Here is a 26518-nt window from a genome sequence, read left to right as displayed (position 1 = left end):
CTAGAGCTTAGATATTTCACATGTAGCATTGCCTAATGGACCTCTACAAAATTTGTTCAAATCATGACCCCCGGGGTCAAAATCGACCCCGCCCCATGGGGTCACTTGATTTTACATAGGAAAATCTTCAAAATTTTTCTAAAAATAAACCAGAAGGCCTAGAGCTTAGATATTTCACATGTAGCATTGCCTAGTGGACCTCTACAAAATGTGTTCAAATCATGACCCCCATGGTCAAAATTGACCCCCGCCCCAGGGGTCACTTGATTTTACATAGGAAAATCTTCAAAAATTTACTAAAAATAAACCAGAAGGCCTAGATCTTAGATATTTGACATGTAGCATTGCCTAGTAGACTTCTACAGAATTTGTTCAAATCATGACCCTGCCCCATGGGGTTACTTGATTGTACATAGAAAAATCTTCAAATTTTTCTAAAAAAATAAACCAGAAGGCCTAGATCTTAGATATTTGACATGTAGCATTTCCTAGTGGACCTCTACAAAATTTGTTCAAATCATGACCCCCGGGGTCAACCCCAGGGGCCACTTGATTTTACATAGGAAAATCTTCAAAAAATTTCTAAAAATGAACCAGAAGGCCTACAACTTAGATATTGGATATGTAACATATCCTAGTAGACTTCTACAAACTTTGTTCAAAGCATGACCCCCGGGGTCAAATTGGCCCCGCCCCAGGGGTTACTTGATTGTACATAGGAAAATCTTCCAAAAAAATTTCTAAAAATCATCAGTTTGACATTTGAAGCATGTAGCTCATATTAATCTGGTGAGCGATCCAGGGTCATCATGACCCTCTTGTTTTGAATTCCATTTGCTATTGGTGACAAAGGCAAGGTCACAGTGACCAAAATAACATACGCCAGACTCAATTATTCAGAATCCAATATGAATTTAATAACCTGACCAAGGCAAGGTTTCAGTATAGTTATATTTTCTGGTCCTTTGAGATCATGGACTCAGTTCGATAGATGTTTAATAGAGTTCCGCTTAAGCCGGTGCTAGGGGGTGTGAGGGGTGTTGTACCTTCCATTACCTCTCATGAACAGACTCAATCAAAACGAGTCTACTATTATTTTGCTTGGTTGCAGTCTGTGCTTCTAAAGGATCTTCTTATAGATTTTATTCATTTGAATTCATATTCAATCTAAACATGAATACAACTGGTAAGAAAATGAAGGTGACATCATGACAGTGTTTAAAAGTTGGAACACAGGAAGTGCCCATAGAGAGTTTTTAGAATTGTTGTAACACAATTTCTTTCAGAGCATCTCCTGAACAACACTTTCAACCAGTCATCACAGGAATGTTTCTCTTTCAGATTTCTTCAAATCTAGGTCATCCATAGCAACCAAAAGGAAAAACTTCAGAAATGTTCTCAGAAACCGCTGGTCTGATTTCAGAATAATTTCACAGGAATGTTAGTCATTCTGTTTTGTTTAGGCCTAAACTCAACTGAGTATCACTTCTTGCTTGAACAGTTTTGGTAGATGGTTTTTAGCTCACCTGTCACAAAGTGACAAGGTGAGCTTTTGTGATTGCTTGGTGTCCGTCGTCCGTTCGGCGTCCGTAAACTTTTGCTTGTGACCACTCTAGAGGGCACATTTTTCATGGGATGTTTATGAAAGTTGGTCAGAATGTTTATCTTGATGATATCTAGGTCAAGTTCGAAACCGGGTCAACTGCGGTCAAAAACTAGGTAAGTAGGTCTAAAAATAGAAAAACCTTGTGACCTCTCTAGAGGCCATACTTTTTAGTGGATCTTCATGAAAATTAGTCAGAATGTTGATCTTGATGATATCTAGGTCAAGTTTGAAACTGCGGTCAAAAACTAGGTAAGTAGGTCTAAAAATAGAAAAACCTTTTGACCTCCCTAGAGGCCATACTTTTCAATGGATCTTCATGAAAATTGGTCAGAATGTTCTCCTTGATGATATCTAGGTCAAGTTTGAAACTGAGGTCAAAAACTAGGTAAGTAGGTCTAAAAATAGAAAAACCTTGTGACCTCTCCAGAGGCCATACTTTTTAGTGGATCTTCATGAAAATTAGTCAGAATGTTGATCTTGATGATATCTAGGTCAAGTTTGAAACTGGGTCACGTGCTTTCAAAAACTAGGTCAGTATGTCAAATAATAAAAAAACCTTGTGACCTCTCTAGAGGTGATATTTTTCATGGGATCTGTATGAAAGTTGGTCTGAATGTTCATCTTGATGATATCTAGGTCAAGGTTGAAACTGGGTCAACTGCGGTCAAAAACTAGGTCAGTAGGTCTAAAAATAGAAAAACCTTTTGACCTCCCTAGAGGCCATATTTTTCAATGGATCTTCATGAAAATTGGTCAGAATGTTCATCTTGATGATATCTAGTTCAAGTTTGAAACTGGGTCAAGTGCGGTCAAAAACTAGGTCAGTAGGTCTAAAAATAGAAAAAACTTGTGACCTCTCTAGAGGCCATATTTTTTCATGAGATCTTCATGAAAATTGTTGAGAATGTTCACCTTGATGATATCTAGGTCAAGTTCAAAACTGGGTAACATACCTTTAAAAACTAGGTCATTAGGTCAAATAATAGAAAAACCTGGTGACCTCTCTAGAGGTGATATTTTTCAATGGATCTTCATGAAAATTGGTCAGAATTTTTATCTTGATGATATCTAGGTCAAGTTCAAAACTGGGTCACATGAGCTCAAAAACTAGGTCACTATGTCAGATAATAGAAAAAAACGATGTCATACTCAGTTCAAAACTGTGTCATGTGGGGACAGGTGAGCGATTCAGGACCATCATGGTCCTCTTGTTTTAACAACAGTGACTGAATAATTTGAACAATCTTGGTAGAGGGTCACACAAGGTCCATTTGTATGAAATTATTTCGAAGTTGGGCCAGCTGTTTCAAAAAAGATTTTTAAAGTTTCCACTATATAAATATAGGGAAAAGTGACCACTCCCCCTGGCAGCCATGTTTTTTATGATTGGGAATAATTTGAAAATCTTGGTAGAGGGTTGCATAAGGACCATTTATTAACAAGTGAAATTATTCAAAATCAGATTAGCGGTTTAGGTGATGTTTAAAGATTTTTTCTGTTTTTAGCTCGACTATTGCACTATTGCTATTCTACTCACCCTGGCATTGGCGTCGGCGTCACACGTTGGTTAAGTTTTTGCATGCAAGTACATACAGCTATCATTTAAAGGCATATAGCTTTGAAACTTATTTTGTCTTTTTTCTAGGTCAATTACCAACCTCACTGGGTCAAGTTCCATAACTCTGACATGTATTTTGAGCAAATTATGCCCCCTTTTGGACTTAGAAAATTCTGGTTAAAGATTTACATGCAAGTTACTATCTCCAAAACTAATGCAGGTATTGAATTGAAACTTCACATTGTGTCTTTAGGGTTATAAAACTAGTTGATAGTAGCAAGTCCCATAACTCTGACCTTCATTTTGGCCAAATTATGCCCCCTTTTGGACTAAGAAAATTCTGGTTAAAGTTTTGCATGCAAGTACATACAGCTATTACTAAAAGGCATATAGATTTAAAACTCATTTTTTTCTTTTTCTAGATCAATTACCAACCTCACTGGGTCAAGTCCCATAACTCTGACATGTATTTTGAGCAAATTATGCCCCCTTTTGGACTTAGAAAATTCTGGTTAAAGTTTTACATGCAAGTTACTATCTCCAAAACTAATGCAGATATTGAATTGAAACTTCACGTGTCTTTAGGGTTATAAAACTAGTTGATAGCAGCAAGTCCCATAACTCTGATATGCATTTTGGTCAAATTATGTCACCTTTTGAACTTAAAACTCTTTTGATATTTAACCTTTTTTGGGTAATATTTTCCTGCTTCTGGGACAATATTTCGAATAGTCGAGCTTGGCTGTCTTATGGAGAGCTCTTGTTGTATCAGGTGGCCCCTTGGTTTCCTGGTGGCCCCTAGGTGAAACCAAGCTGAAAGATATGAAATTTGGAAGGAGGAACATCCAGGCTAAGTTTCATCAACTTCCACCATATGGTTTCAGAGATGTCATTTGAAGAAAAGTATGGAAGGACAGACACAGAGCAACTATTCAGTTTTAATGGCAGAGGAAGACCATTATTTTATCACAGGTTGGCACCTGGGTAGAACCACCGATCTTTTGTAAGCCAGAGCTGGATGGCTTCTTCACATGAAGATTTCAATGCATCTAGTGAGGGGATGGGGGGGGGGGTGTGATTTGAAATCTTGAAATGAATTTTGAACTAGAAATTGCTTTTGTAAACAAGAGGGCCATGAAGGCCCTGTATCGCTCACCTGACCTATTGACCTAAAGATCATCAAGATCAACATTCTGACCAAGTTTCATTAAGATATGGTCATAAATGTAGCCTCTAAAGTGTTAACTAGCTTTTCCTTTGATTTGACCCGGTGACCTAGTTTTTGACCCCACATGACCCAGATTCGAACTTGACCTAAAGATCATCAAGATTAACATTCTGATTAAGTTTCATGAGATACAGTCATAAATCTGGCCTCTAGAGTCTTAACAAGTTTTCCTTTGATTTGACCTAGTGACCTAGTTTTTTAACACACTGACCCAGATTAAACTTGACCTTAGATCATCAAGATTACATTCTGACCAAGTTTCATTAAGATATGGTCATAAATGTGGCCTCTAAAGTGTTAACTAACTATTCCTTTATTTGACCCCCGTGACCTACTTTTTGACCCGACATGACCCAGATTCGAACTTGACCTAAAGACCATCAAGTTTAACATTCGGGACAAGTTTCATGAAGATATAGTCAAAAATGTGGCCTCTAGAGTGTTACAAGCTTTTCTTTGATATGACCTAGTGACCTAGTTTTTGACTCATCTGACCCAGATTTAAACTTGACCTAAAGATTATCAAGATTAACATTCTGACCAAGTTTCATTAAGATATGGTCATAAACGTGGCCTCTACAGTGTTAATTAGCTTTTCCTTTGATTTGACCCGGTGACCTAGTTTTTTGACCCGACATGACCCAGATTCAAAATTGCCCTAAAGATCATCAAGTTTAACATTCTGACTAAGTTTCATGAAGATATAGTCATAAATGTGGCCTCTAGAGTGTTACACAAGCTTTTCCTTTGATATGACCTAGTGACCTAGTTTTTGACCCCACCTAACCCAGATTTGAACTTGAGCTATAGATCATCAAGATTTGACCAAGTTTCATTAAGGTATGGTCATAAATGTGGCCTCTAGTGTAAACTAGCTTTTCATTTAATTTGGCTTGGTGACCTAGTTTTTAGCCTACATGACCCAGATTCAAACTGGACCTTAAGATCATCAATATTAACAATCTGACCAGTTTCATGAATACAGTCATAAATGGCGGCTTCAACAGTGTTAACAAGCTTTTCATTTGATTTGACCTGTGACCTAGTTTATGATCCCGAGATAACCAAATATCGAAATCGTCCAAGATTTTATTAAGGGTAACATTCTGACCAAGTTTCATTAAGATTGGGCCAAAAATGTGACCTCTAGAGTGTTAACAAGCTTTTTCTTTGATTTGACCTGGTGACCTAGTTTTTGACCCAGATGACCCAATATCGAACTCGTCCAAGATTTTATTGAGGGTACATCCTGACCAAGTTTCATTAAGATTGGGCCAAAATTGTGACCTCTAGAGTGTTAACAAGCTTTTTCTTTGATTTGACCTGGTGACCTAGTTTTTGACCCAGATGACTTAATATCGAACTCATCCAAGATTTTATTGAGGGTAACATTCTGACCAGTTTTATTAAGATTGGGCCAAAAATATGACCTCTAGAGTGTTAACAAGCTGTTCCTTTGATTTGACCTGATGACCTAGTTTTTGATCCCAGATGACCCAATATCGAACTCGTCCAAGATTTTATTGAGGGTAACATTCTGACCAAGTTTCATTAAGATTGGGTCAAAAATGTGACCTCTAGAGTGTTAACAGTCAAATTGTTGACGACGGACGGACGGACGACGGACGACGACGGACGCCGGACACAGGGTGATCACTAAAGCTCACCTTTGAGCACTTCGTGCTCAGGTGAGCTAAAAAGCACATGTCTCTCTCCCAATGCAAAGTCCTATAAGCAAGAAGTCAATAGGGGTCAGGAGCGAAAGTCAAAGAAACGATGATGGTTGGCTGCAAAAGGGATCATCTACTTGGCATGTCCAGTCATCCCTCTTAATTTCAACACTATTGGCCTAGTGGTTCTCAAGTCACTGTTCAGGCTCCTGTGACCTTGACCTTTGATCAAGTGACCTCAAAATAAATAGGGGTCATCTACTCTGCATGTCCAATCATCCTATTAAGTTTCAACATTCTAGGTCAAGTGGTTCTCAAGTTATTCTCCAGAAATGATTTTACATGACCAGGCACCTGTTACCTTGACCTTTAATAGACTGACCCCAAAATCAATAGGGATCATCTACTCTGCATGTTCAATCATCCTATGAAGTTTCAACATTCTGGGTCAAGTGGTTCTCAAGTTATTGATCGGAAATTGTTTTCCATGTTCAGGCTCCTGTGACCTTGACCTTTAACAGAGTGACCCCAAAATTGATAGGGGTCATCTACTCTGCATGTTCAATCATCCTATGAAGTTGCAACATTCTGGATCAAGAGGTTCTGAATTTATTGATCGGAAATGGTTATCAATGTTCAGGCCCCTGTGACCTTGACCTTTAACGGAGTGACCCCAAAAACAATAGGGGTCATTTATTCTGCATGAACATCCTATGAAGTTTCAAACTTCTGGGTCGAGTGGTTCTCAAGTTACTAACTGGAATTGGTTTTCAATGTTCAGGCCCCTGTGACCTTGACCTTTAACGGAGTGACTCCAAAATCAATAGGGGTCATCTACTTTGCATGTACAATCATTCTATGAAGTTTCAACATTCTGGGTAAAGTGGTACTCGAGTTATTGATCGGAAATGGTTTTCAATGTTCAGGCCCCTGTGACTTTTGACGGAGTGACCCCAAAAACAAGAAGGGTCATCTACTCTACATGACCAATCATCCTATGAAGTTTCAACATTCTGGGTCAAGTGGTTCTCTAGTTATTGATCGGAAATGGTTTTCAATGTTCAGGCCCTTGTGACCTTGACCTTTGATGGAGTGACCCCAAAAACAATAGGGGTCATCTACTCTTCATGACCAATCATCTTATGAAGTTTCAACATTCTGGGTCAAGTGGTTCTCTAGTAATTGATCGGAAATGGTTTTCAATGTTCAGCCCCTGTGACCTTGACCTTTGATGGAGTGACCCCAAAATCAATAGGGGTCATCTACTCTTCATGACCAATCATCCTATTAAGTTTCAACATTCTGGGTCAAGTGGTTCTCTAGTTATTGATCGGAAATGGTTTTCAATGTTCAGGCCCCTGTGACCTTGACCTTTGACGGAGTGACCCCAAAAACAATAGGGGTCGTCTACTCCAGCAGCCCTACAACCCTATGAAGTTTGAAGATTCTAGGTCAAATGGTTCTCCAGTTATTGCTCGGAAATGAAGTGTGACATACGGACAGACAGGGCAAAAACAATATGTCTCCCCCAGAGGGGGGGGGAGACATAATTCTTGCTATATTAAACTGAACAGCAATTATGAAGGGCTCTTCAAACGGAACACAACAAATTGTAGCTTTAGTTTTTTATTTTACTCATTATTATCAAAGTAATTTCTGCAATGAAAAATGAAGTTGTTCACAAAAAATAAACAGTACGGAGTTGTTATAACTTATAACAACAGTATGCAGTTAAGACAAGTAAGACTGTCGCTGCCAGAAAATTTTAAACTGAGTGACAAATATTGTATATACATCATTCTAACATAGCTCGATTTGATTTCCAGTTAAATAAAGAAGAAAATCAAGCTCTGAATATCCTGCAATAAACAACGGTTGACGCCCGGACTGGTAAGAGAGCATAACGTCATATTGCCGCCTGAAGTCCGATACATTATTCCTCGTGTAATGAAGTCCAGCATAATATTTATTAAAATATACCAATGGTCAAAATGACAACAATCAAGGCCTTCTTGTGATTTATCATCTAATTTACCATGGTTCAGAGTTCAGATGCTTCAGTATTTAACCACTCAGGGCTAACACCCTCGTGATTCAATTTCTACGCATCTGAACTCTGAACCGTGGTAAATCAGACGATAAACCACACGAAGGCCTTGATTATTTGTTAAATATATCGACTGACTATAAAATAATGTACTTAGCGGTAGTGATGGGCTGACAATCAGCGACAATCGAATATTCGTCGGCGTTGCATTCATGATCACGATTGCCGACTTCATTTTTCCCTGACCGATTAATTACCTGGCACCCTTAACGGATAATTTAGTTGTTTCTGACACTTTTCTTTTTGGTATTTACGGTTCTTTGGGGCAATTATGCCAAGGGAAACTACTCTACGTAAAAATGGCTGCCTCCAAAGTGTCGAAAGAATTGATGTCATCTGTGATCACCCAGATTTTGGAAGATATATAGCTTTTACAAAATTGAGCCAGAAAAACCATCAATCTAAACTCTTGACATTAGTATGGCAGTATGCATAGCATGCGGTAAGACTTACGCAAGCATATTAGCAAAAGTATTTTCAATTTTTGTTTTTGTGGGATTGAAATCATTCCAGTCGTTCAATAAGAATTAATAGATCGTTAATACTTTTTTGCTCCAAATTTTAATTTAATAACACAATATCATTGGATAAGTCCCTGGTAAAATTAAGACGAGTACCTGATTTGAAGTTTACTATCTTAACAAATATTCTACTTTTATGCTGTTAACTTACTCGCATTTATGATACAATAATAGGAATAGGATATTTGATGTCTGTGAGGTTCCTTTCTTAAGTAATGACATAAAACATACATTGTGAGGTGAACTTACAGATATGCAACTAGAGTAACCGATTACTCGATTATATCCAATTAATCGAATCGGCTGGCTTGTCCGATTATGCCGATCAATCGATTGGCAAATCTAGCCGATTTGCCCAACACTACTTAGCGGTAATAAAATCAAAATTTTAAGCTTATTCTTATGTTTTATTGCTACTAAAAAGTCGCTAGAAAAATGGCGCCGTGTTTTGACAACTGACTGCTCGTGTTTAAGGTGTAAATCCATATACAAAAATAATTAAACTATACTACAAAAACTGACAACATAAAAATTATAATCAGTGAAAACTCTCTTTTCAAACAGGAAGTTAAAGATGCCATCATGACCCAACAGCAGTGGCCATCCCACCAGAGACTACATTTACCTCCCTGATACAATCTTCTCGTCCAGTCATTTGACATGACCCGCTAAATAACTATTACTTAAGCAAAATACTCCCTCCGAGTCGAAGAAATAAAATATAATGAATAATCAAGAGCATAGAAACAACCTACCGTAGATACCCGTGTATAATGCGCACCCGTGTATAATGCGCACCCCCGATCTTAGTCCAAAATCCTGGGGAAAAAAAAAAAAAAAAAAAAAATTTGGTCAATTTTGAGGTGGATGGAAAACGAAAGTAGAGTTTACATCGACACCGGTAATAAATTTTATCTCCACGGCGGAGAGCAGCATCGGTCTCACGGTACTATCGATTTTTGTTTTCTCGAAAATAAAACCAGTAAATTATTGTTATATTTGTTGTTTTACCTTTTTTAATTCACTATTTTGAATAAATAAATAGCAGCTGATTCAATATTTCGGAATGGTATCTTTCAAAATGACATGAGCTTCTCAATTTAAATTGATAACAAAAGGTGTGATAGTCTTTTTGTCACGATCATAAAGCCAGTAATTACCGGCAATCAACGTGTCACCTCGTGTCAATTATGTTGTTCACAGTTTGATCTCGGTTAAAGATAATTCTCGATCTTTAATTAGTAACATAATTTTTGTGATTTATAAACATTTCTTTCGTCAAAATACTTTTAAATTTATATGAAATTAATTTTGTTTGAAAGAAAATAAACAATTCGATCTCTTACGGAACGTAACGGCAATCTTAGATTTTAGCGGAGACAGTAAGCGCGGGGAGTAGTTTCCCTTTACCAAAATGGCGAACATCGGTAACAAACTTGTTTTGAAGTTGGAAAATTGTCTATACCTGTGTATTATGCGCACCCACGATTCGGGGGTGGTCCCGGGGGTCAGAAAACTGCGCATAATACATGGGTATCTACGGTATCTAGTTGTATCTATTCAGAGGTTCACGAGAAAAGTCATTTAAAGGTTTTTCTATATTCAGATAATTATAGCAATCCTTTAGGGCAGTCAAACCATTTGAACAAACTTGTGAATATTCCATCAAAAGACTCTAAAGACCAAGCTTGGTGAAGATCCATCATGCAGTTCTTATTTTAAGCTGAGCTGGCCCCTGAAAAGGGTCATGCTTGAGAGATCCATACAATGATGTAACAAAATTTGGTGAAGATACATGAAATGCTTCACAAGTTGTTTTGCTATTTTTAGCTTTTTAGACCCCTAAAATGGGTCAAGTAAGACTATCTGAACAGGGCTAAAGAAGGCCAATAGATTTTAGACAAAATTGTATGAAGATACATCAATAGATCATGAGAAGGAGTCATTTCAACACAATTTTTTTTTTTATTTATAGCTCTTGTGGTCTACAAAAGTGGATCAAACTAGACTACAGTCGAGACTGCTTTAACGACCCCCTGAATTTAGCGACTCCCTGTCATATGCGACCCTATTTTATGCTCCGGACGCAATTTACTATTAAAAGAGTCTGAATTAAGCAACCCCCTGCCTTACGCGACAAGCGACTGTGAAATCAGGCTTCCGAATCGATATTTAGACCGTTTTCAGCGACTTTGAGACGCTCCCTCGCAAGATTTTACACGGTAGAGTTACCGTTCTTTATCTCGCGTGGAGTTGTTTGAGACGAGAACTTATTTGTTTACAAAATTGGCTGATGAAAAACATAAAAAGAACGTTTTGAATTAGAACAGCGTGTTAAGGCACTTGAATTGCTCAGTTAGGGAAACCAGCGCATAAAGTCGCTGAAGAATTCGGAGTCGGTGCATAAATTAACTTTATTCCTGATGAAACAAAAATATGGCGGTATTTAACAGGGAACGACGAAGTAAACACAGATTAAAGATGCAGTCAAAAATCGAATAAATGTCAATGAACAATTAGTACACAAAAATATAAATATCATAAACCTCAGTGTGTAAATAGTTCAAATGGAACATTTATATTTTACTGCTCCCCTTTATTTTCTTGCCAGATCATGAGCTTAAATTTGTTTTATCAACATCATACGAATGATGCAAATTATTTGAAATTAATATTTTATCAATATGCAATTAAAGAAATAGTATTTAATCATTTTCCACTCCTACCTTAAAAGAGGCCAATATATAAGTATCCGATATTCATGTACTTTAATTGAAAAAATACATGAAACCAGCGTCATCCTGTTAAGTGAGACTCTTTTAAGAGACTCTCTGTCATATGTGACCTTTTTTGCTGCTTCCCAAAGTCGGTCTCTTAAAACAGTCTCGACTGTATTTGATTAAACTTGAGAAAAGTTCATACAACGTTCTAGTGGCATACTTTGGTGAAGATCCATTAAGTGGTTCATCAGCTGTGTTAGAAAATGCCCTATAAAATTAAAAGAAGTTTGGTAACCCGTGCTTTTTCTTCTTTTGTTTGTCTTAGAAACTAATGTTCTTCAAGCTCACAGAGTATGAAATAAAATCTTAACAGCAGAAAAACAACGAACCTACATTCTTAAAGTGTGCATTGACTAATGCAGCCGTGTATCTTTGTTAAAGATACTTCTTGTTTTTCTTCTATTTTTGGCTCTGATGGCCCCTACCATGGGTCAAGATGGACTACTTGAAAAGGTCTGAGGTCCAATCAAAGATGCTACAGAAAAAGTTTGGTGAGGATACATCAAGCAGTTCATAGGAAGGTGTTAAGGCCCAAAGGTCCAAAGTACTGAAGGACAATAATTTTGACTATTGGTCAGCAAGGTGTTTTATCTTACGTGACATCATAAATACATTTTCACAGATTTTAGTTCTTCAAGTAATGATTTTAGCTAAGCAGACATGTGTTGAATATAAACTAGTTGTGTAACACAAAATATAGACCTGTAATTTTATAAGGAGTCATGTAATAATGAAATGTAACAACAGAAATGAAATCTATGCCATCAAGTTCTAGTTAATGAACAGAGTTATTACATACACAACACCAGAGAAAACTGTAGTACTGCTAAACCAGACTTAAAAAGCAAAATAAAGACGCAAATTGCAACAAAATCGTGTCCACATGCACGGAATATTTGAACCATGATGGACATGAGGATAAAATAATGTAAACAGAGCATCCATGACATTTCAAGGAAAACCATTTCATCGTTGAGACACCTTGTGTACAGTAACACTTCATCAAAATGACATTAAATTTTGACAGCTGCGACATACATTCACAAAAAAATGCAAGTGCAACATTCTGTCAAACTCATTATGGAGGAAAATGACACTGTTACTTACATTATGGTAATCTGACCTATATTCTGATAAGAAATCACCATTGTATTAATTGACTAAGGTAACACGTCATAATCCTAGTTGTTAATTGTCATACCAGTATGTGAAACGTGAAATTCAAAATGGAAAGCAGCAGTTTTTCAAAAGTAATGAGTTGGCAGAAAATTCACTTCAAAAGGATGAGATTCACTCAGCATAAAGAAACAGCTATCGATGCTGAACTAAAAATATACAGCACTTTGTGAATCAGCCAATCCTAGAATGCCTCAGCGGTATTGTTTATAACATTAACCATTGATAAATATAGTACTGACATACCAGTACTCAAACGGTATGGTGTCACCCTAGTATTGAAGTACTTCTGGGTCATTGCATCCTAGAATGTAGTTCTTTGAAATCTATCTACTGTATCTATCTATGTATTTACTGGTATTGCGTAAATCATGCGTCATTTCTGATGTCTTTAACAGTTGTTTTGTCTGTTTTCTGCTGGACCACATTTCTGTGTAGAAGGATTAAAAAAGTACTCCAGACCAGATGACCGTGACAGATGCGAATAAAAAATTTAACAGTGATTGTAAACATTGAAATGTAGCAAAAAAGTTCATTGTTGATGCCAGTTCTTTTTTAGTAAGAAATTACTGGGAAAGTGTTAAACTTTAGAAATACAGAGCTGCCATTGCTGTAATTTTGTTGTGGAATTCACAGTTCAATTCCAAAAATGCTTGTTTTACTATACCGCAAAGAAAAAGAAATGATACTGGGCTGACACCATATTACAAAAACATTACAGAACACGCAATTATATGTTAATTAATCATCAATGAAATAAATTTGTTTAGTAATAATTCATTTTTTTCCCCCATTTTTATTTTAACAATCGAATGTGCTACACGATACAGCTTTTCCACAGCACATTTACGGCAAAGACTGAAAACAACTGCCAACTGAATTTTGATAAAATTTTCAATAAAATTCAAAGTAATTCATTATAATTTAGTACTCGCCAAAACGCTGTATTTGACAGAAAGTCATGCTGACAATTTGTCATATCTGGCAAAATGTCATATCTATGAAATGGTTTTAGATGAAATGTCAGGCACCCGTAAACATACATACGTTAATAAAAACACAAATATAGTAATATGATGATGTTTTCAACATTCCTGGATTTCTCACCAGTACTTAACTAGCTAACCTAAAATAATGGCAGAAGAGTTGTAGGAACAACAAATCAACAATCAAAAACATTTCACAGTATCTAACAAACAAACTGGAAACTGAAAACATAATAATAATCACTAAATCAAATGTTTAAGCATAGTAAAAATTTTAATCACAGTTTGATCAATCTAAATGTGTGAAAAATGTTTGTACATTGGTATCTATATTGAAAATAGACTTTCAACATTATGTTAGTAATGTATCTGCACCAATTAGTCTTCTATTATAATGTACAAAGTATATGCTACTGTAAAAATGTAATGTCCTTGTTTTGTCCTGTACTAGAGCAGATAGTTTTAAGGAAGTTACTGTTACCATTGAAGTGTTTTTATATGCTTTTACTTATTACGAAGTGTCACAACCACTGCCTTGCAAATAAAATAGAAAAGTACGTTCCAGAGAAATGTTCTTGAATACTTACTCTATCAATGGATTCATTCATTCATTGACAAGTAATCATAAATACTTTTTTTTTAAAACCTAAAACTTTTTTCAATGGCCTAATGGCATAAAATGACATTCTCTAAACATTCAATAAGGCAGACACATAGAAAAAAAAATGAGTTTACTGTTTACAATGACCATGAGAAATATCTTCACGTCTCATCAAATCAAGGGTCGGGTCCCCAGGTGGTATCAACTCATATTTACTTGTAGAACCACCACTTTCCCTAACATGCTCCAGCAACTGTTGAGCACTTCGCTTACGGCTAACTATCAAGTACCTGTTATCATTTTTACCCTTACTGTGCGTTTTAAGACCAAGTTTCTGACCTATAGTATGAATAATAGCACGTTCCTCCTTCTGCAACTCGGAGGAAAAATGTAAATCCTTCTGTTCATCTGACTTAATGTAATCCTGCAACATTTTTGTGACTCTCTGATGGAAGTTTTTCCCAATTCCTCTCTCAGCTTTTAAGCCAAGTCCCTCTCGCCCAATGATCATCTCGGCTTTCACTGGCTCTGCGATACCAGTTCCGTCTTTTCCACAGCCTCCACCAACCCAACCCATTTTCCGTAGCAGCATGTTACCAATGTTACTATCAGGTATAACATCATTACTACCACCCTCTCCAGCTTTCTGTATATCACTTAGCAACTGCTCCTTTGTTAAACCACCAGCATCCGAATCTACGGCTTGCTTTATTTTTATAGTGTAACAAAACTCGCGGAGATAATTCAATGAATCAACGGCCGCTTGGTGTTTTGCATCTTCTTTGGTTGGTCCATGTGATATGGCAACTATTATATCTGACAATACTAAACTACACCTCACACCATTTGGATCATTTTCATACTCGAGCTTTAGAACGACTTTGTTAAAATTAGCACTGTTATGTAACATAGACAATTCATTGACAGTCTGATTCATTGGTGTGCTGTCAATCAATATAAACTGAGATAAATCCTCAATGGAATGATTCACATTGCCACCCTTCTTTTGAACTTTTAATCTTCCTGCATCCAAATTTCCTGATGGTCTTTTTCTTGTATTCTGTGGTGCAAAGTTTCTTTGATTTATACTGCCTCTCTGACAACTTGTAGGCTGACTCATACCTGGAAAGCTTTTTTCAGTCTGTTTTTCCACGTTTGCACCTTCTTTCACAAAATTAAGCAATTTCATTGCTAAGGCTTCGGGTGTGCTCTTTCCAGTCTGTTCACTCTGTGAACCAGTCTGTGGCGACTCACTCTGCTTGAATTCTAGTGGTTTACTATTCAAAGGGTGTGACGGTTGGTGGAATACAATCTTTGGCTTACTGTATGTAGACAGCCCAGCCTGACTGAGTGTACTTGCTGACTGGACCACTGATTTCTCTGACTGTGCAACTTGATTTGGACCAGTCTGACTTTTCTGACCTGGTACATAATGTGGTTTTTGTCCTGTACCTTTTGTACCTGTATTTTGTAACTGTCCTGGAACATCTGGAACTTTGAATTCTGCATCTTTCTGCTTTAGTGCAAACACACCTTGTGAAATTTCTTTCACAGTTAAAGCCTGATGGGAAACAACTTTCAAAGCATTTTGGTATGCCTCGTGTTTCGCTGCTTTTTTAGCAGTTGCCTGACCTGAGGCAATAAAAATCCCATCTATCTCTAGTCTACACATAAATGTTGGTTGACCAGTTGGTGTCCTATTACCTAAACTAACTTCATCACTGATCACCATTTTCACTTTATCAACTGCCATGTGCAATATCTCTATGGCATTTTTGTTTGGAAGGCTCCTTGCTTTCACTGCATCCTGCAACTTTTTAAATTTGGCATCAATCCGCAGGTTACAACCATCTTTAACACCAGATTTAAAGGAAGCTGATATATCAACACTTTGGGCAGACGGTCTGCTTGCACTTACTCCAAAGCCAAGACCAACTCTTTTATTGCCGAAATTGACACTCAGAGAGTTTGGCTTTGGTTTTTCCTCTTCCAAAGTTTCATGAAAAGCAACATCAATACTGTGGAATTCAGATTTTGCTTTCACAAAATTGCAGGCTGGACTAACCATGGCAGTCTTTACATTTGTTTTTGGAGCCATTTTCTCATCAGCCTCTGGCATGACTTCATCCTTAGTGGCATTTAAAGACACCTGACCATCCGGCTGAACATCTGTTTCGGTCCCAATTAACCATTCTGGCTGTTCGCCTTCAATCAGATCAGTCCGTGGACCGTATCCATAGCCGAACCCCAAATGACAAGTGTAGGCCTTCAGTGCCTGCTCTACCTCCTTCTCACTCTCTGACGGCTCATTCTGAAAACTTCTATAATCAAACCTAATCTGATCACTTTCATTACCTCTTGCCTTTTCATTCTTTTCCTGCTCTGAAGTCTTTTCAACTGATGTCATTGCAGAGTTACTTGACCCTTCTTTAACAAAGTTCAAAGCTTTCATTCCACTTTTAGTATTACCCCGAAATATATTTCCCCTGCCTCTTCCTCTTCCTCTATCACGCAAATTTCTTTCATTTCCTCGTCCTCTGCTAGACCCATCACTGTCTCTGGAAGAAGTTCCACGAACCCTGCCTCGACCACCATCCATCCCACGTCCCCTGCTAGATCCACCTTGGTCCCTCAGCGGTCCATGACCCCTGCCATGAGCTACATCTACCCCACGGCCCCAGCTGCTACCCCTGCTAGATGGTACCCGTCTGTCCTGGTGGTACTGTCCATGACCCCGCTCCCTGTAATACCTCTCATCTTCATGATCACCATGTTCTCTGTAGAAACGAGGATCTTCACGCTGAAAGGGGTCATCATGGATATAGGGGTCATTGCCATAGTAGGGGTCATTGTGGTAGTAAGGGTCCCTGTAGTAATAAGGGTCCTCATCAGGGTCACAGAATTCAAGGTCATCATAAAATTGTTCGTAATAATTCATTTTAGCAATCTGAAAAAAAAAACAGAAATAATACAAGTTATTCATTTTGCACATACCAACATAATGAAGTCAATTATAAATGTTCACAAAAATGGAAAATAACTGACAAGCACAAAAGATGTCTGAAAAACATGATAGCTTTTGAGGAAATAGTTTGGTACCAAAACATAACCACCTTGACTTTCTTTGCTATTTTTCAACCGAAAATGTACTGTTTCCCCTAGCCAAAAATAGTTACATTTTCCCGAAACATTTGTTACATTTTCATATTAAGAATATCAAATTTCCCCTTGCAATTTAAAGAACCGTTATGTAATATGCTTAATGATTAGTTTTATAGAAGTCGGCATTAATGTATTTTTCAACCCCAATTACTCCCATGTCGCTTCAAATTCACAACTCACCCAACTGTCATGGAAAATACTGTCACACTAACAATATTTATTTCCCACCAGGTGCCAAATTCATAAGTACATTGGCATAAGTTTTTGCAAACAGGTTATGAGAAAAAGTGATTTGGATTTCCCCTTTTTGAAGTTTATCATGCTATATTCCTCCCTTCAGAAAGCTACAGGTTGTTTTGAAAAATCAAAAAACAATCACTGGCAACCCTATGAACTTTGAGGACAATGCTTCAACTTCTCTCTTCTCTCCATATACTGATCTCGACAATGATCTAGATTTTTACCAAGAAAATTTTTTGGGGGGGGTTTTTGTTTGGTTTAACTCGCACCAACACAATTATGGCAACTTTCCAGCTTTGATGGTAAAGGAAGACCCTTCATGTACGTGCCCCTCTATGCATTATTTCATCACGGGAGTGTACCTGGGTTGAACCACCGGCCTTCCGTAAGCCAGCTGGATGGTTTCCTCACATGAAGAATTCAATGCCCCTAGTGAGGCTTTATCCCACTTCAGTGAGGGGCTAGTGATATGTAGTATAGCGCATTTTGTTAGTGCAATGCTTGAATCTAAGTCTATAAAATATATTTGGAAACATTTTTCCATAATAGGTAAATACTCAGTGGCAAATACTGAAAGAGGTAAAATCTGATATATTAACTTTACATGCAATCACTGTACTAGTGGCATTTCTTGGGTCATAACCCAGGTATAAAGCCAAGGACAATTCCTGCTTCAAATCAAACTATACCCAAAGGGTGTGCATTACAGATCCATCACTATTAGAAGAACTGTAAGTGATACAACTGATACTATATTTCTATTCACTGTCTATGAATAATTTTAAGTATATTATATATTTACTTTTAGAGACTGTAAACATGCAACCCATTAACCCTTATCATGCTGGACACAAGAGATTCTGCCTTTGCGACCAGTGAAGATCAAGATCAGCCTGCACATCTGCGCAGTCAGATCAAGATCTGCACTGTTTGCTATTCTGTCAGTATCTTTTTGGTAAGCACCCCTTTTAACAGTCAATGGTACTGTTCAAATTGAACATGCTGAAGGATGGACGACTTCATTATAGAAATTTAGCAGGGTAAGGGTTAACTCACCTATTTACATTATTTACAAGATGAAAAGACAGAGTTACAGCTGCTGAATAAGTTCCTTCAATTCAACCATTGTCTGGTGAGGATACCTGTAACACAAATATAACATCTGTCAAAGTTAAGAAAGCCTAAAATACTAAATGCTCATAACTTACAGCATTTGGTCCTTCTTTTTTTCACAAACTGAGGGGGAGGGAAGACGGGAATATTCATATCATATGAAGGAATAAATATGGTGTACATGCACAACTTATAACGTGCAGTTGACAAGAAAGTACATGTACTTTTAAAAGGTCAATGTCCTAATCTCCCCTTACAGCAGAGAAACCTCTGCAACCACAAACATTTTTATCATTTTTTTTTTTCCATCATTAGATACAGATTTTTGTTACTGCAATTGCTATGAGTACCGGGTATATGTGATAAACTATAAAAACAACAAAAAAGAAAACAGGAAAATAATATTTGAATAGTCATACGATTTTCATGGTCGTGTGATATTTCTGCTGGCAGCAGAGTTCAAAATGTCTGCCTTGTATGACAAAACAGTATGTAGTAGGGAAGAGTATAAAGGTGCACTTATACTTCCTTGCTATTGAGCTAGCTTTTAAAGCAACATGGAAGAGTGTTCGCTTTAGGTGTGAGAGGTCCTGGGTTCGATTCCAAGTAAGGCCTAAGTATTTTCAGCCGGTTACATCTGACGCCCAACGTAAATAACTCACCTATAGATATGAATGGACACCTTGGAATGTCCCACATAAGTTTAAACTCCTGGAATTCGAGGACAAATTCTAAAATTGAGAGGTTGTATGTAGTAGGGTAGAGTATACTTCCTTGCTATTGAGCTACCTTCTATAGCGATGTGGTAGAGTGTTCGCCTTAGGTGTGAGAGGTCCCTGAAGTATTTTCAGTATGTTACAAGTACATTAAAGTGAATACAGGTAAGCTGAATTATTGCGAAAAAAAAGTATAAAAAGTATTCTTACTCGCAGCCGTAAACTACCACATTAACGTAACAGTTGGCAAGGCAAACAAGTCTGTCATTATCAAGTTTGTCATGGTGAGCAGAAAGAAAGCGTTTTCTCATTTTCCATTCTGTGTTACTTTCATTTGGATTTCTGAAACTTTCCACATCAAATTTTTCCTGACTTGACATCTTGGTTTCTTGAAAATTATCTGGAAGATAGAAGACAAGTCTTACCTTAAAAAAAATCTTCAAATCAACATATATTATTTCCTTCTAATCAATTTCACAGAATTATATGAACAAGAGCAACACCTACGGATGCCATCACTCGTCTGCAAGTGCTGGATAGTATGTAAGAAAAGAGTTATAGTTCAGAATTTCTAAGTACAAAAAAGGGCCCTAATTCTGACAAAATGCATATCAGAGTTATGGTTCTTGGCCTACATAGTCATCAAACAATGAAAAACAAGTGTGCAAAGTTCAAAGCTGTAGCTTTTTAGTGTCTGAGAAAAGATGGACCTAAACAAAAGATTTTAACCAAGAAACTCAAATTTTCTAAGTATAAAAAGTGCCATAATTCTGACAAAATGCATATCAGAATTATTGTTCTTGGCCTTCATAGTCAACTAATGATGATAAACAAATGTGCTAAGTTTCAAAGTTGTAGCTCCTATAGTTTATGAGAAAAAGTGGACCTAAACAAAACAAAAATTTACCAACAACGCTGACATCAAGTGACGGCAATACCTCGCAGATTTTTTTCATATTAAAATCAGACTAGCTTAAAATAAAGAATTTTGCTACATTTTTTAAGTTGTTACAGTCGCCTATGAATAACCTGTTTAAAGCCAATCTCTGACAACTGCATCAGGAAGTTGACTGTTTCGCTCAGTGGTTAGAGCATTGGACTAGTACCCGAACAACGCAGGTTCGAATCCTACCACAGACAGTTGGAATTCTTCATCATAAAACAATGTTGGGCGGTTAAAACCACCCCGGTCAATACTCCCTGAAGTGGTCAATACTGGTCAATATTGGTCAATTAGTCAATACTGACTGTTAAAATATTTTGCAATGTTTATGAACAATTAAGATTTATTTATTGTGCTATTTTTTTAACCTGTCAAATGTGCATACATTATACGCTCTGTGCGTTCGATGTTATAATATTCGGCCCAACTTCGGTGCTATCCGTATGTTTTACGGAAATTTTTGGTTTTAAAAATGTCTTAACATCATTATTCGTATTGGAAAAGAAACCCGTACTCGTTGTTTGTATCGGTGGCTCAGTGGTTACAACACATGGCTAGTGTGCGGGAAATCGCTGGTTCGAGTCCATAAGCGAGAAGACTTTTAATTGTCATTTTTAGTTGTTTATTGATTTATATGTTTTAAATTACAAAGGGACACGATAAAATATGTTTCGTACTGAAATTTTAGCGATCGAAACTGAATCATGAATATACTTGTTGTAATTCATATTTATGAAATTGTAATATACTGATATGACTTGTGAATCAAAAATAATATAAAGAATGAAAAAAAAAAGAAGATAAAAATGATAAAAAAAATACAATGGACGAAATTTTGGTCGAAAAATGTACATATACCAAGTATTTGTTGAAATTTATGGGAAAAAAATACAGACACTACACAGATTCGATCTTAAGACCTCCAGGTTTCAAGCTACCGACAGGGACCACTGAGCTATCGTGACTTTCGTACCTCCGTATACACGCTTTAAATATAAACCATTTTAATTGCAGGTTACTTTCCATACACTGTACGGAATGTACCGAAAATCAACCGAAGATTAAAATATTCTGTGCACTGACCATGTAATCAATATGTATTTTGACAGGTCAATAAAATAGGACAATAATAATGACTGTCTAAGAGCATTTGGGACTTGATTATGGTGAATGCAGGCATTATTTATTTAGTTAAAGCAACCTAATCAGTACTCCTAAATTAGTCAGAAGTGGTTGGTTAGTCAATACTGGTTGAATTTTTTAGTCATTCAACATTTTCTGTAAGATTAAATTACAAAGACATATTATTTTTCTACAAAATTGTCACAATAAGTGGAAAAAACTGCTAATTTAACTGAAAGTATTTCACAAACTGTAGCAGTAAGTGTTTGATTCACAAGTGATAAATTTAATAATTTTTACTGGTACAAATGGGAGACAATCAAAATCCCCTTGATCAAAATCCCCTCCACTGAAAAATGACAGGGTGTTACAAAATCCCCTTCATACTTTTGCAGGGGGTATCATAATCCCCTCTGTGATTTTTACTTATTTCATCAAGTTCAAATACAACTATATGAAACTTAAAAGTCTATTGCATAAAGCACGTAAATACAATGCCTTTAGCAAACATAATTTAATTTGGAGCACTGATATCTATATATATTTTTATTGAAAATCACAGAGGGGATTATGATATCCCCTGCAAAAGTATGAAGGGGATTTTGTAACACCCAATCATTTTTCAGTGGAGGGGATTTTGATCAAGGGGATTTTGATATACACTCGGTACAAATAATTTAATGAAAAATTGCTGTGAACACCTGGAACCTTTCATGGAGGTGGTTTGTGTTTTGAGAGCAGTTGTCACTTGCCTAATTGACACCATGTCTTACAATATACAATAGGTATGTTGCTGGCCTGTTTATCTAGTCACTAATTAGCTGTCATGATCAATAATCCAACTGTATTATTCTCAATGTTTGAACATGGTAACTATATTTTAAAAATAAGTAATGCCATCATAATATTCAATTGACCAGTATTGACCACTACATGTACTGATCACGAATACTGCACAGGACCAAAATTTGAATTGACCAGTACTGTCCATTTCACTGAGTGTAATTTTTAGTAATAAAATCTTTAATTTAAAATCAAGGCTAACTGTAAGAAGATAAAAGCATTGAATAAACTAGAGCTATCACTAAAGGTGATGAATGTACCCCCCGCATGCACTGACACAGTACATTGCAATTTGACGCACACAAGATTGCATAATTATGTGGACTGTATGTATATAGACTGTATGTATACAGTATAGTAACAAAAAACAAAGTCCCATAACTATGCAGAATATTTATCTAAAAGAATGTAACATGCACAACTAGGGTTGGTACTGATCACTTGTGTGAAGTTTCATTAAATTGTGTGTAAGGGTTTGGTAGATCAGGCACGCACAAGATTGCATATGCAGACTGTATGTACATAGTATGTTAACAAAAAAACAAAGTCCCATAACTCTGCAATTTTTGTCGCTGAAAGAACCTAACATGCCCCATGCACAACTACTGTTGTTACTGATCACTTGTGTGAAGTTTTATTAAATTGTGTCAAGCGGATGCGGAGAGATGGTGCGTACAAGATTCTGTCTATGTATACAGTATAGTAACAAAAAAACAAAGTCCCATAACTCTGCAAATTTTTTTTCTGAAAGAACCTAACATGCCCCATGCACAACTACTGTTGTTACTGATCACTTGTGTAAAGTTTCATTAAATTGTGTCAAATGGATGAGGAGAGATGGTGCGCACAAGATTGTGTCTATGTATATAGTATAGTAAAAAAACAAACAAAGTCCCATAACTCTGCTATTTCTTTTTCTAAAAGAACCTAACATGCCCCATGCACAACTACTGTTGGTATTGATCATTTGTGTGAAGTTTCATTAAATTCTGTCAAGGGGATAAGGAGAGATGGTGCGCACAAGATTGCGTCTACGGACAGACGACCAGACGGACAGACAGACAGACAGACAACCTGAAACCAGTATACCCCCCCTTACAACTTTGTTGTCGGGGGGTACAACTAGTACTGACCAGTCTAAGTATATTGTCCAAAATGGAGCCTGACCAGGACATATTGCCAAGGACCAAAATTGAATCAACCAGTATGGACCACTATACTTTTTTAATGAACAAAACTTTATATTATTCAAATTGCTTTATTATTTTTATATTACTATTACAGCCTGTGCTTATCTGTGAATGTACAATGTATAAAAGTGTTGAATAAACCAATATTGACCAATCAAGAATAACCCTAGTATTTAATCGACCGGTATTGACCAGTATTGACCGGTTCTAACCAGTATTGACCGCCGACCCGGTCATACTGACCGGCTTTTTGCCAACATTGTCATAAAATGCTATTTTATGGCTAAATACCCATAAGGTGGGAGCTCTTCCGCGAAACAGACTTTATCTTGTGCCGAAAATGGCGCTTTCTATGTCAAAATGACTTACACAATCATCATAAATGATAACTTCTTTGAAGAAGGGAAGTGTTACGCTTAGCCTGTAGTGTATGTTTAATTAAAATTAAAGCCAATATCTGACAATTGTGTCCGGGAGTCGACTCTTTGGATAAGTGGTTAGAGCATTGGACTAACACCCGAGCAACCTGGGTTCAAATTCCGCCACAGGCAATTGGGATTGTTACGGCTAAAAGTCATAAGAAAGTAAAAAGGGGAAATTATTTCGTCAAAGTTAAAAACATATTTATGTAAGTAGTAGAGAGAGAGAGAGAGAGAGAGAGAGAGAGAGAGAGTTCGTCAAAGTTAAAAACATATTTATGTAAGTAGTAGAGAGAGACAGAGAGAGAGAGAGAGAGAGTATTAAAAGTTACTCCTGGACAAGTACATAATAAATAAACAAGAGGGCCAAGATGGCCCTAGGTCGCTCACCTAAGAAACACACCATAACAGTGTAAAACATGTTTGACCTTGTGATTTCATGGAAACAAATATTCTGACCAATTTTCATTAAGACTGAACCAAAAAATTGGTCTCTTGTGATAAAACAAGCATTTTCTTAGATATGACCTAGTTTTTGACCCTAGATAACCCATGTTCAAACTCAACCTAGATTTTATCAAGCGATCATTCTGACCAAAATTCATGAAGATCAATTGAAAAACACAGCCTCTATCACATAAACAAGTTTTTTCTTTGATTTGACCAAGTGACCTGTTTTTGACCTCAGATGACCCATATTCAAATTCGACCTAGATTTCATTAAGGCAATCATCCTGACCAAATTTCATAAAAATCAATTGAAAAAAAACAGTCTCTATCGCAAACACAAGATTTTTCTTTAATTTGACCTAGTGACCTAGTTTTTGACCTCAGATAACCCATATTCAAACTCGACCTAGATTTCATCAAGGCAATCACTCTGACCAAATTTCATGAAGATCAATTGAAAAATACATCCTCTATTGCATACACAATGTTTTTCTTCGATTTGACCTAGTGACCTAGTTTTTGACCCCAGATGACCCATTTTCAAACTCGGCCTAGATTTTATCAAGGTAATCATTCTGGCTAAATTTCATGAAAATCAGTTGAAAAATACAGCCTCTATCGCATATACAAGGTTTTTCCTTGATTTGACCTAGTGACCTAGTTTTTGACACCAGATGACCCATTTTCGAACTCAGCCTAGATTTCATCAAGGTAATCATTCTGACCAATATTCATGAAGATCAACTGAAAAGTACAGCCTCTATCGCATACACAAGGTTTTTCTTTGATTTGACCTAGTGACCTAGATTTTGACCCGAGATGACCCATTTTCGAACTCGGCCTAGATTTCATCAAGGTTATCATTCTGACCAATACTCATGAAGAATAATAGAAAAATACAGCCTCTATCGCATACACAAGGTTTTTCTTTGATTTGACCTAGTGACCTAGTTTTTGACCCGAGATGACCCATTTTCGAACACGGATTAGATTTTATCAAGGTTATCATTCTGACCAATACTCATGAAGATTAATTGAAAAATACATCCTCTATCGCATACACAAGGTTTTTCTTTGATTTGATCTAGTGACCTAGTTTTTGACCCGAGATGACCCATTTTCGAATTAGGCCTAGATTTCATCAAGGCAATCATTCTGACCAATATTCATGAAGATCAATTGAAAAATACAGCCTCTATCGCATACACAAGGTTTTTCCTTGATTTGACCTAGTGACCTAGTTTTTGACCCGAGATGACCCATTTTCGAACTCGGCCTAGATTTCATCAAGGTTATCATTCTGACCAATATTCATGAAGATTAATTGAAAAATACAGCCTCTATTGCATACACAAGGTTTTTCTTTGATTTGACCTAGTGACCTAGTTTTTGACCCGAGATGACCCATTTTCGAACTCGGCCTAGATTTCATCAAGGTTATCATTCTGACCAATATTCATGAAGATTAATTGAAAAATATAGCCTCTATCGCATACACAAGCTAAATGTTGACAGACAGACGACAGACGACGGACGTCGGACGCCGGACATCGAGCGATCAGAAAAACTCACCTGAGCATTGCTCAGGTGAGCTAAAAAGAAAAACATCCAATGGGTTTCCTCTATCTGTATTTCTGGAGTGTAGGACAAAATCCCCTGCGGACAAAACCCCCTTCGCTCATTTTTGCTTAGGCGGACAAAACACCCTTCATCGTTTTTACAAAGAGGACAAAATCCCCTTCGCTGAATTTTACAAGGAGGACAAAAACCCCTTCATGTTTTTTACAAGGAGGACAAAACCCCCTTCGCTGTTTTTCACAAGGTGGACTTATAAAAGTTGAAGGGGGTTTTGTCCTCCTTGCAAAAAACGTGAAGGGGGTTTTGTCCACCTTGTAAAATTCAGCGAAGGGGGTTTTGTCCTCCTTGTGAAAAAGATGAAGGGGGTTTTGTCCATCTGTGCAAAAATTAGTGAAGGGGGTTTTGTCCGCAGGGGATTTTGTCCGGATCCCGTATTTCTGTCTACCTACCAGTTTCATATCATAATCATCAAGCCAGACATATAAAAAATGTGTAGTTGCTACGCAACG

The 26518-nt window shown here is 37.0% G+C and overlaps 1 protein-coding gene across 1 annotated transcript; it reads right to left on the bottom strand.

The window, feature by feature from the left end:
- Window positions 1–11872: 11872 nt before the first annotated feature.
- LOC123559200 (uncharacterized) lies at window positions 11873–19728 on the bottom strand. The gene is made up of 3 exons (XM_053524415.1): window positions 19675–19728; window positions 18692–18777; window positions 11873–17180 (listed from the first exon to the last, which is right to left on the bottom strand). Exon 3 carries the CDS (start codon window positions 17169–17171, stop codon window positions 14364–14366), a length of 2808 nt encoding a protein of 935 aa, XP_053380390.1. The 5' UTR covers window positions 17172–17180; window positions 18692–18777; window positions 19675–19728; the 3' UTR covers window positions 11873–14363.
- Window positions 19729–26518: the final 6790 nt, after the last annotated feature.

The sequence above is a fragment of the Mercenaria mercenaria genome, chromosome 15 (genome assembly GCF_021730395.1).
Source record: "Mercenaria mercenaria strain notata chromosome 15, MADL_Memer_1, whole genome shotgun sequence".
NCBI lineage: Eukaryota > Metazoa > Mollusca > Bivalvia > Venerida > Veneridae > Mercenaria > Mercenaria mercenaria.
The sequence above is the reverse complement of the archived record's forward strand: the minus strand, read 5'-3'. Positions and strand labels throughout refer to the sequence as shown.